The 12,554-nt window shown below is 40.1% G+C and overlaps 1 protein-coding gene across 4 annotated transcripts in view; it reads right to left on the bottom strand.

The window, feature by feature from the left end:
* Nucleotides 1-11,879, bottom strand: part of fbxo38 (F-box protein 38) — a 63,481-nt gene extending 51,602 nt beyond the window's left edge. The window contains exons 1-6 of one of the 4 annotated variants that reach the window (XR_009921691.1): nucleotides 11,744-11,879; nucleotides 10,246-10,393; nucleotides 6,622-10,142; nucleotides 6,036-6,169; nucleotides 3,732-3,895; nucleotides 2,282-2,447 (exon numbers count right to left, since the gene is read on the bottom strand). Coding sequence is in view for 3 of the 4 variants with exons in the window: in XM_062393385.1 (XP_062249369.1) it covers nucleotides 2,282-2,447; nucleotides 3,732-3,895; nucleotides 6,036-6,169; nucleotides 6,622-6,800 (643 nt within the window). In the remaining variant the exon portion in view is untranslated. The remainder of the gene's footprint in view (nucleotides 1-2,281; nucleotides 2,448-3,731; nucleotides 3,896-6,035; nucleotides 6,170-6,621; nucleotides 10,143-10,245; nucleotides 10,394-11,743) is intronic. The other 3 variants (XM_062393385.1, XM_062393386.1, XM_062393387.1) reach the window with 3 other exon arrangements.
* Nucleotides 11,880-12,554: the final 675 nt, after the last annotated feature.

Genomic DNA, 12,554 nt, shown 5'->3' with positions numbered 1-12,554 from the left:
AAGGAGGGGGCGAGTGTGTGTGTGTCTGTGTGTGTGGTTCCAGATAGCGCACCGTAGCCCCACCCCCTGCTCCCGCGCACTCGCTCAGAGAGACACAGTGAGATCAGAGCTCAGTGACTCACTGCTTCTTAACTATGGAAACAGTGAAAACACAGAGTTTCTCTGGTCTCAGCTGATCAGAGATCAGCGCCTCAGCTTTTCGATCAGAGCAGAAGCTGCAGTTGGTTTCTACCGAGCTTCAGTATCTGTGTTTGCCTCCAGTCTGACCTGCTCTCGCTTTTTGTTTTAATATTTCGCCAACTAAAATATATATTTATAAGCTATTAGGCTGCAGCTATATGTTTTTATTTATTTCAAAATAGGGTACTTCTTATTTAATACATTTTCCACAAATATGGGGAGGACTCAAATAGCCCTACACAGTTCTGTGTTTAATTTGTTTCAAAGTAGACTGACACAAGCCTGTGTATTTTGTTTGTTTGTTATTTTGTTGCTTGTCTGTTCGAGAGGCCTGACTGCTATGTTCACAGCAAACTTGAATAAAAGACAATATTAAGCCATGGTTTAACTGCACTGTAGGCAACAAGAGTCCTTGTTTACCTGAAATATGCACAAAATTTTATTTTGTAGTGCCCTGTTTGGCAATGTTGTTTTTCAATAAAATAAAACATTTGCATAAATCAAGCCAATCCACTTTTCATGTTGATAGAGCATTAAAAAAAAAAAAAAAATGATGCGGAAAAATTAAATGAAGGGACATTTCGAATAGATACAAATTTGCGATTAATCGCAATTAATTTTGAGTTAACTATGACATAAATGTGATTAATCGCGATTAAATAATTTAATCTTTTGACAGCACTAGTTTTGACCGGAGAAGAGGAAACTGTAAACATGCTAGTTACTGTCACAGTGAACATGAACTACAATGCTAACCAAGCTATTTATCTGGTAACTTTGCAGTGCTGGGCCTACCAGTTCGCTCAGGGCTGCTCATCTGTGTTAACCAGGTGTTGAAGTCAAGCTAAATAAAAAGGTACATTAATCCAACATTAACATGACAACGTTTGTTTCTGCCACAACTGAAGGTGATCCAAGTCCAAGTCATGGTTTGTTAATCATCTGTACTTTCAACGAAAGTAGAAAAATTAAGGCAACACTTAAATCACACATCAGCTCTTGATGAATGAATTATTCAAGTTGAAAATCTTAAATGATATAATTTGTTGAGAACAAAATTACGTTAGAAAAGTCAATAGAAATCATCAACCCATTGAGGGCTGGATTCAAAACCACCAAAAATCCACTAAAATGTAATCACAGGCTGATCCAACTTGTGTAAATTTCTTATGGCAACGCCTAATGTGACTCAGGAGTATGTATTAGGGCTGCATGATATTTATAAAAACTATCGTCATCGCAATATCAACATGTGTGATATACTTTTGGTTTCTGACCAGCTCCGAGGGAGGGGCTGATATGCTGAAAAAATCGTAACGTAAATCAAAGCCTATTCGCTGTTAATAAAAGGGGGAGTTTCTTGGGCGCAGAGAGGTGCGTCCCATGGAAAACCTGCAACAACCAATTAAAGAGCAGCTTCAGGTTCTAAAGGTTTAAGGACCCACATTCACTTTCATCTGGCCGGCGCACCACACCTGGAAGTGTATGTATTTAGACAGAAATTACCCAAATACAATTTGAAACAATCTCTATTGAATGCTCACAGCCACTTACATTTACCACGTGCATTGTACAAGTGAACTATTATCATCGACTTAAATCATATTTTACATTTCCTCAATGCTTTTTTGTCTCAGGATGTTGGAGGGGGCGGTGCCCACAGCTCCCCATATTGACAAATTGCTGCCGCTTATTAGGATATAACTGTCCATTCAAAATCATGGTTAAGAACAGAGTTACAATTCATACTTGTAACTTATGCATCACTCACAGCTGAGCTTTACAGTTTTCTGCTATGAACTTTTACATAGATGTTTACAAAACCACTTCTTATTTTCACTGTGTCTGTTTGTATTTACAAAATGCTAATCTATTTTATACATTTAAAAAAAAGAGAGATGTATTTGTGAATCCCTTTAAAAACTCAAAATAATTTTGCCACCAATGTGAAAACCTACTTCAGATTCAAGAGAAGCTTTCTACAGGCCTGTGAGGATGAAGCTTATTTACATTCAGTATCTCATAAAATTACTCCTTTGTATTTCACCTGTAATGTGGAGGCAGAGGTAGAAGTGTAAATTTATTATGATGTCCTACTCACCCACTAGATGTAGAGTCTGAATCTTTGCAGTTAAGGGGATGGTCAGTTTGTTCTCATCAGGAATCGGAAAAGCCCCGTTGCGGTTGCGGAACTTTCCCAATATGTGAACTTGGGGCATATAGTTCCATATGGCTTCCACGAGTTCCAGGTGGGAAGTCTCCACGCCCTGACATGAGGTCAAATCATATTATTTTTTTATTCAACGAAATCTTGCAGTTTTCTCAGTGGACTCAGTTTGCTTAATTGTAAAGTAATTGCTCCTGTGTTATCCATTAATTACCTAGACGGGGGCAACCCTCTGTGACTTCAAATTAACTGATTAACATGTTTGACCATTTCCTACAACTACGACTTCCTATCTACGAGTACAAATTCCATTGCAACAGGTGCTAAGCTGTTTTGAGCCAAAAATACCTTATGGCCTCTGTCTTGTAGTGTATTTAAAGTTGTGTGCAGCGTTTTCCCATTAATACCCTAGGCATTGGAACTCAAGTTCTCATAACATGAAACATCTCTAACTCAAAATTTGTTCTACGGTCTGCACTCGCTCGCTCTGTCTCTCATAAACACTTAAAAGGTCTGTCTGTGAGACGGTGGATCTTCAAAACATTTCATTCATATTTTAACTGCCTGACTCCTTGCACGTCATCATCATACTTGTAGGTCAATTGTAATCAAATAAGACAAGACTAATTTACTCTGTGATTTGACTCTGTACCCTGCAGCATCGAGGAGACACTTTCAGTTCACAACTGAGTAAGTATTTCAAAAATGTTTATGTTTGAATTGATTGTAGGCACTGCCACTGATGAACAAAAATAAGTTTAATGCTTGCCTAGCCAGTGCGCAAGTTGTGTAATCAGTGCGTGCCTCAACACCATGTAAAACCGGTAACACTCACTATTGTGGCATCCCTATTATGTGATGAAGGTTTAGATTTTTACTCAGTTTCATGGTTATTCTCTACATTGAAATAGTGATATGTACCTAGTAAATGGTAACAAAAAAGGTCAACATTTTCCAACTTCTTCCTAAACATCCAAATTATACTTCAGCAGGTCATATATACCCTTTAATAATGGAGTAGATACCTAGCAGTTGAAAATATATATAGATTTAACGTTTATTTTTGGGTATAATGTTCTTTGTAAGAATTGTTACGCCCTTATTTCATATATTATAACCTCAGTACCTTTGACTACTGAAACCCTGTACAATGTATTATCCTGCACAGAATTAGACAGCACAACAAAAAATTTAATCTGGAGGTTAAAGAGTTTTTAAAACAGTTGTCATTAGTGTTCGGGTTTTCCTATTAACGCAGTTTACATGAGTTTCTGAAAGTTGAGCTGAACAATAATGAAAGTGACTGACTGGGATAATTAACGCAATTGGACCTACAATTACAATTTTTCAGAACTTCTCTAGTATATAATTCTCACATACTAACCAGCAGATTGGGACAAGCTTGTAGTGCCTCCAGGACTCCTGGTATACTGAAAGCCTCATAGCCTCGAACTCTTCTCTTCTCCAGGTATCGAGGGTGCAGGCCATATAGCTGCTCCAAATCTGGTATCTTCTTCAAGAGAAGAAGAAAGCTGCTGTCTGTAAAGCCTAGAACAGAAATCACAATAAACATGATTGGACTCTCTTAATAGCTGCTTTCAGACATCCACTGGACTCTGCAGTCCCTTCTTATTTTCTCGGGAAAAGGAGCATGCATGTGTGCACAAGTGAAGTGTCTCAGTCTTAGGTGAACCCTCTATAAATATTTGTGTTCATGTTTATATTTGTCTACAGCTCTAGTCAGATCCTTATCAAAGTTACACTGAATGACAAACACAATATTTTAACGAATACCAAACAAATCATTGTATTGTTCTCCTCCATATTGTAAATAACATTGAAATATTCACATTAAGGTTTTGAAACAGTATGTGAACTTCCACTAACATCAACATAAGCTGACCGGAGTTAGTATTTATTAAAACTGGAATCCAGTCAATGAAACCCGACTGGAGTGTAGGGCTACTCTGAAGTATTTATTAATTATCCAACTACTGTGTAGTAAGCTGAGGGTATGGTCAAACAACATGGTAAATGTATGTTATAGTTGAAAAATGTATGACTGTTATGCCCTAAGTAACATATTTATTACATATCACATTTGTATACTAGTGTCAACTGGATGCAGCCCTTTGTCTGTTTGTAGATGGGCTCAATTGTACATAACATGGACTGGATAAAGTATGTTTTATCTCTGGTGTAACATCTCTGCGTCTGGGCCCAGACAGCTTCACATCATCAAGGGGAAAATTAATCCCCAAGATCAGGGCCGGTCTTTCCTACAGGCGACATAGGCGGTTGCCTAGGGCGCCACTCAGAGGGGGGCGCCAAAAACTGCGCAGAGCAAAAAAAAAAAAATAAAAAAATTGTTTTTTGCGCCCCCTTCTCTATGTGGTATGGCCAAAAACATTGTATTTAATTACTCTAACAGTAATTTAAGTAGTTTCATTAGAGAAATCAGTAAATGACAGCAGCACTCAAGTGGAACGTTTGGCACGGGAGCAGTTGAACCCCGTACTGTCAGGTGCAGTCTGGATGAGGAACTGAATGCTCCGTGTCGTTCCTGCTGCTGCTTCCATCCTGTATTCTACAGGGTAGTAGTGGGTGAGAGTCACCTATGTTAGCTCCTAAAGCTTCGCTTGATCACCACGGGTGTCTTTGAGACGTGTTTACTGGTAAAACTTAGAAACTCCGCTGGGCAGTGAGGAGAGACACTCGCGCACTAGGTGGGCGGGGCTACATTCGCCTGTAAAGGTGTTTCTTTTACCTGCACGTCGTCTTGCAGGCGGGTCGCGATAGTATATTGTTTACTTTACAGTGTGTAGTTCAGCTCTAACACACACAGACTCTGTAATTCATGTATTGTTATTGTGCCTTATAAAGACCAGTTATAAGCTAATGTTCAATAGGTCTATATTGTAAATGTTTATATTTCTTTATGAGTGATGATGTATATTAAGATGTTTGGAGGAAAGAGACACCATAATAATTGAATGTATGTTTTATGCACTTTAAAATGCAGTTACACTCAAAGAAATGCTTGTACTTGAAATTGTGTTTAATTTGAATAAGATGCAGTCTGGATGTGGAACTGAATGCTCCGTGTCGTTACTGCGGCTGCATTCATGCTGTATTCTACAGATATACTTTGTTGCTGTGGTATAAATTTTGCGACCCATAACATACATGTCCAACCAATACTTTGACATTAAAAAAATTAATCTAACATTAGGGTAAAATGAGGCAAAAATTGAAGTACGAACCTCCTTTGTGTTGTCAGAACATGCTAGCACATTGAGGCTTATGGTTAGAGTGTGTGTGTCCAAGCAACTTCGACGAAGAAAGAAATAATTTTATAATAAGTTTTCGTGTGGGGGGGCGCCAGGAGTGAAGCTTGCCTAGAGCGCCAAATGTGCTAGGGCCGGCCCTGCCCAAGATTATGAACGTGTCCTACAGAATAATGTCAGGGTTTCGGTCCACCAGCTGAAGATCGGTTGATTGTAAACAGAATGACTTCAAAAAAAGGGATATCTACCAGCAGAATAAATCTAGTAGGAGCAAAGACCTTAACCCAGTAGATATACTGTGGACTGAGCTCAGAAGACATTCACACCAGACTTCAAAAACAATATTTCTGACCTGAAGCACTTCCAGTAGCTGTAACACTGGTTTTATTTTGGAGTCTTACCTGAAGGCATATATTCCCACCAATGACCAGCACATAGATCCACTACTTTTACTACTCGCAGGTACAACGTCACAGCTTCTCGTAGCTTTCTGGACAGACTCTCCATACACATGATGTCCTTCATGGGTAGGTATCTACAGCAAACAAACCAATTTTAAAAGATTGAAAACCTTTTGCAGTTTACTCACACACAGTTTGATATGTGTGTACTGTACAAACATGTATAATGAAGGGAGTTTTGTTCATCAAAGATTTTGTGATACTGTCCATACTGTCAAAATGTTCTGTCTAAAACCTCTGGGTGTATTTGAGCATTGTTGCAATTTTTTAGATGACTTGCATCAACATAATTAAGTACCTTAATTTTTCACAACGTTTCATTAAAAAGGGTTTAATTACAAACAGTTTTTTTTTTTCCTGTGATATAAACACCCTGCTTAACTACAGTGCAACCTACGGAGCTGACATCATACTCACAGTGATGGTCTTGCAAAATGCAAGACAATGAAAACACATATTGTAGGGTTCTATTCATATATATAATTTATGTTAAAGTAAATGACAGAATTGTAGGAGGACGGTGTACCTAAATATGTGACAGAGGACTTCATGGGACAGCTCGTTGATGTAGTCCTTGGGCTCACAGGGACAGTGGACCAGTTCCTCTCCACCGCTGCCCCCAACAGGCTGGAGTTTAGAGGCCTTCCTCCTCGGACCCATCGGTACTACCTTACGCCTCCGGCTTTTACACACACACACGCACATGCACCTCCTTCCTCCTGCAGCCTGGAGGATCTATTCCTCAAGCAATCATTCTAGACAGAGTATCACAGAAGATGGAAAGCTAATGGGATTGTGGGAGAAGGACACAAGGTATCACAGGTTGAGCATGTCATTCTAACATCTTTATCTAACAGATTATAGTTGAGGACACTTCCCCTCACAGTTGAAGAAGCTGAGGTGCCATGAGGAAGTATTTAAGGCAATCTTTCACTTTTGTCTTTCATCAAATGCAGACAACATTTAAATTGCACCTGTTAGTGACTGCATTATGCATTTCCATAACACTAGGCGTGGGAATCTCTAGGCACGTCACCAATAGATACCTATTCAGAGGGCTATTGTTTTAATATCAAACAATTATCAATGTAACAAAGAATTTTATTTTAAACACATGATAGATCTTTGTCAGTGTGAACACAAGAGGTGTGCATCTTCATTAGCCGCATTACACTGCTGGTCAACAGGAGATTCTGCACCTCTGATTTTTTCTAATCACAAACTTAGAGCTGATCTTTATAAAAACTTGCTGAATTTATATTTATGTTCCTGGATAACAGTATGGAGGACGATACATGACTTATGTATAAATAAATAAATGCATTCATAATTAAGTAAATAAATACAGTAATGTATAAATAAACATCTTAAATATATTTCCACATTTATGTATTTCTGTATTTCTGTGACTGTATGCTAATGAGAAAGGCAAGCCTAACCTCAAGTCTCATGCAGGATTGGTCACAGGAGTGTGATGATCCAGTCCTACTACGTTCTTATCCAAAGCAACTTACAATAAGTGCATTCAAATATGACGGTACAAATCCAGAACAGCAAGAATCATGTAAGTGCATTGCCTTAAAAAAAGCTAAACTACAAAGTGCTTGCATGATAGTGCAATATATAGGTGCATTTAGTGTAATATCAAACAATTTAGGCTAGGAAGAGGAATTGCCTCTTGCTTTTTTTGTATCTCCTTTTGTGTGTGCCTGTCCAGGCATAACCACTCTTCCAATCTCTAACATTACTGTAGCAATCTCATTGGCTAAAATTAACCAATTTCATTTCGGGCTACCAGAATATCGCTGCACTACAACACTATCTATTAGAACGGTTTATTCTATTTGATTACCAGTAGGAAGGTGAGAGCAACAAGCCATTACCAAATGATCCTCCACATAGTCAGTTATAGCTCTTTTAGCTCTTATTTCTCTGCTAGCAATTCGTATGTGTCCACAGCTAACAGACACTTTACTCTATTTACCATATGTTTCTTAGCAGCTAAATACTGTTTGTGAGTTGGCATTGGCGTTTACTTAGGTTGTAAGTTATACTGTTCCATTAAAGGGGTATTACTCTGAGAAAATAACCCTCATAATGGCTTAGCAATGTCATCAAGGTTATTTTCACTTGAGCTTAGACTTGAGTTTAGAAATCCATTACAGAGAGCATATACACTGCTCAAAGAAAAAAAAGGGAACACTTAAAGTCTCTACAGATGTACATTGAATCATTTGTAGAGAACAAAATAAGTAACAAGGGTCGATGGAAACCAAAATAAAGAACCCATCAAGGGCTGGATTAAAAAAATAAAATAAACTATTGAAATCAGAGGTTGATCAAACTTGCATTAATTTCATCACGGCAACTCATCATGTGAATCAGTAGTGTGTATGGCCTCAACGTGTCTGTATTCACTCCCAACAAAATCTAGGCATTCTCCTGATGAGGTTGCAGATGGTGTCCTGGGGGATCTCCCAGACCTGTTTCAGGGCATCGGTAAGCTCCTGGACAGTCTGTGGCGATACTTGGTGGTGTCGGCTACACTATACATAACGTTCCATAGGTGCTCAATTGGATGTAGGTAAGGGGAAGGTAATGGCCAGTCAGATAAGGAGAGCGCAATTGTCTGTGGCCACTACATGCAAAAAAGTTCCCTTTTTGGGGGTTGTTTTGCTTTGTCTCTCCATTGCACCTTTTGTCACTTTCATCTACACAGAAGCAGGTGAAATTGAATCAATCACGAATGCTTCATAAATGCACAGATAGATATCCCTTAAGTATAAGTGACATGGTGTTATAATAGGATGATGGAATATTCCCTTAATTTTTTTGGAGCAATGTTCTAATACAATGATTTAGGTGTCAACCAGGCATGGTGGTTGACATCGAAATATTAGTCTCAATTTAGGGGCTGCATCCTTCTGAGGACACCATCTATGCAGCCCCCCAAGACCGACCCCCTTCGAAGACTGAACTAAATTGGGAACGTCTGGTCTAGAGAGGCTTTCCGTAATTGGCTTCACAAGCTTATCCCGCTATTATATCATCTCACAAACAACACTTGAGACTATAAAAGTTGAGACATCAAAATTTTAGCTCTTGATTTTTAGATTGTTCTCCATCATCAGTATCACCAGGCAGCGTCTGATAATCCAAGATTTCTTGTGCAGCAGGACAATGAGCCATTCTGTACAGTCTGATCCTGGACAGAAACCTGATCTCAACATCATGGAGCCAGTGTGCGATCAAATTAAAGCTGCTTTCAAACATGCACTAAACTCTGGAATATCTCTGAACATTCTCTGCAAGTTTCTATCATGCGACAGAGGTAAAAAAAAATAAAAAAAATAATATAAATAAATATAAACATCTCAGGATACACGAACAAGACATTGAGGAAGATGTCAAGAAAGCTTTTAGTAATAAGGGTCGATGCCGGTGTTGATGTATCCACGGACAATGCTATCGCCCTGACAACACACACCAACCTCTCCCACCTGGATGTGAGGAGGCTGTTCGTGGACTACAGCTCCGCATTCAACACAATTGTGCCTGACAAGCTCGTCCCCAAACTCAGGAGTCTGGGTCTTAAAACCCCCTGTGCAACTGGATCTTGGACTTCCTGACGAGCAGACCCCAGGTGGTGAGAATGGGCAAACACACCTCCTCCTCACTGACCCTGAGTACCGGGGCCCCTCAGGGCTGAGTACTCAGCCCCCTCCTGTACTCCCTGTACATGCAGGACAGTGTGGCAACACACAGTTCTAACATCATCCTCAAATTTGCAGATGACACCACCATCCTGGGTCTCATCTCTAACAACGATGAGACCGCCTATAAAGATGAGAGATGAGGTCAGAGGCTTGGCAACATGGTGCCAAGAGAACAACCTGTCTCTTAACGTCTGCAAGACCAAGGCGATGATCGTGGACTTCAGGAAGCTGCAGAGGGGGGGAGTCACGGTCCGATACACATCGATGGAGCTGTAGTGGAGAGAGTCTCCGAGTTCAAGTTCCTCGGTGCGTTCTTCACAGATGACGTTACCTGGTCCAAACAAGCGGACTCTGTGGTCAAAACTGCACAAAAGTGCTTATACTTCCTGAGGAGACTCAAGAAGTTTGGCATGGCTGCAAAAACACTTACAAACCTTTATAGGTGAACCATTGAGAGCATCCTCTCAGGCTGCACTACTGCCTGGCATGGTAGCTGCTCCGCTGCTGATCGCAAGGCCCTGCAGAGGTTGGTGAAGACAGCGGAGCGCATCATTGGCTGCATCTCCCTTCCGTGCAAGGCATCTACAACACAAGATGCCTTAGAAAAGCACGGAAGATCATCAAGGACCACAGCCACCCACGCTGTGGACTTCTCACACTGCTGTCGTCTGGCAGACGTTTCCGGAGCATCCGAGCACGGACTACCAGACTCACAAACAGCTTCTTCCCCCGGGCCATTAGGCTTCTGAACAATCAACACTGACCCTCTGAGCAGGCACCATGTACATTCTGCTCCCCCACTCATACATATACACTTACTTCACATATATTAATTTTATTTAATATTCCCCACTTCTTCACCCTGTAAACTGCTGCTTCATTTGGACTTTTATCTGCCTATGTAATATATATATTTTTACTAAAGTCGGCTACTGAGTAGATGTTGCCTGCCATGTCACAAGAATTTCACTGCTCCGATGACGCTGTCGTTGGTGCATGTGACAATAAACTAAACTTTGAACCTTGAACTGTCAGCAAAAAACTGTGATCTCAACAGCAGAATTTATACATTAAATTTCTGAGATTTGTGTTGTTGTAAACATATCTGAGCCAAGAATCTCCTGCTGCGTTGTTCATGTATGAAAGGCTAACTCCAGACAATGTCCAGACCCAAGTGTGTGGACATCCTCAAAGGTTCATGTCTGAAATTGGCTTAAAAAAACAACACTGATACTGAACAACCCGCCTATCAAGTACCTGAGAGTGAACTGAGCCGAACTGGTGCTGGTGTAAAGAAAGAAGGGGGATCACAGTAAACACAGATTGGATTCCGGTTAACTGCACTTGGAAATTAAAGTAAGAAATACCAACTGATAATGACCTTACTTTTATATAATTTTTGGTTTTATTGTGCGATGATAATTCACATCAATAAACCTGAGAAGTGGTTATTGTTGATGTGAAGAAGGACCTTTGTCCTGACAGCTCGCTCTTAACGAAATACACACACTGCGCAGCAGAGGCTTCAAGCACACGCTTTATCCATTACAGGAGCACGTATGAGTAAGTGTTAAGGCTTTAGTTAATGATAGCAACATTACTTAGCACAAATGCCAACAGCAGAAGTCTAACAACAAAAAAGCTCCAGAAAGGCAGCTTAACGGAAACGCTGCAGCTACAAGACAAACAGCGGTTTGTTCGCCAATTAATCAAAGTTATTACACATGTCCAGAGACCAGTCAAAGTTACGTCTTCACCCAAAGATTTATATTAAACTGAAGACACAAACATGTCACACGCGTCTTCATGTTGTAAACTTCAGCCTGCTCTTTGTCAAAGCTAGCTCGATTAGCACAGTCCCAGCTAACATAGCACACAGAGGCAATCACACTGACTGAATGTGAACGGTGTATGGTAGAGCAGCTAACATACCTCTGTTTTTCTATCAAAGAAGTGGTGTTACTGTGTGAACAGCAGCTTAACTATGAAATAGTTGAGCTGCTGCTGCTGCTGCTGCTTCTTCTTCTTCTTCGAACTCCTCTTCTTCTGCTTCTTCTTCTTCTTCTTCTTCTTCTTCTTCAGACGCAGTTGGCAAATAGCTTATCGGTGCATTACCGCCACTGTCTGGAAAGGAGTGTCTGTCAGAATGGATGTTTAGCTCATTTATATTGTAGAGTTCTCTGTTTTGTAATAACCTGAGGATTGCCCTCTGTCCTGCATCAGCTGAATCCCAACATTGCTCTTGAACCCTAATGTTAATCTGTTCCTTTGGACTGTGTTTTTAAGTTTATGATATAACTCTGTTGCTATATTTATAAGTTAGCATGTAACTAATTTTAAATAGTTTTGTGTTAAATATTTACTTACACCGTGTTTTAATCTTCAGAACACTCAGAGACGTCAGAACATATGTGAGATGCTACATGAACTGTGATGAATAATTGCTCCTGGACTGTTTGCATCCTTCCTCCATCACCACCAGGGTGGCTGAGGGGTAGAGTGGTCGTCCTCAAAATTGAAGGTCGGCAGTTTGATCCCTGGTCTGAGCCATATGCATAAGTGTTCTTGGGCAAGATGCTGAACCCTAAATGGCCCCCCATAGATATCGAAGTGCTGTGAATAGATGCACTGTATGAATGTGTGTGTGAATGGGTGAATGTAAAACTGTACTGTAAAGTGCTTTGAGTGGTCAAGACTAGAAAAAGCACTATATTAATACAAAACCATTTAACATCATTATAGT

This window comes from Platichthys flesus, chromosome 8, assembly GCF_949316205.1.
Source record: "Platichthys flesus chromosome 8, fPlaFle2.1, whole genome shotgun sequence".
NCBI lineage: Eukaryota > Metazoa > Chordata > Actinopteri > Pleuronectiformes > Pleuronectidae > Platichthys > Platichthys flesus.
The sequence above is the reverse complement of the archived record's forward strand: the minus strand, read 5'-3'. Positions and strand labels throughout refer to the sequence as shown.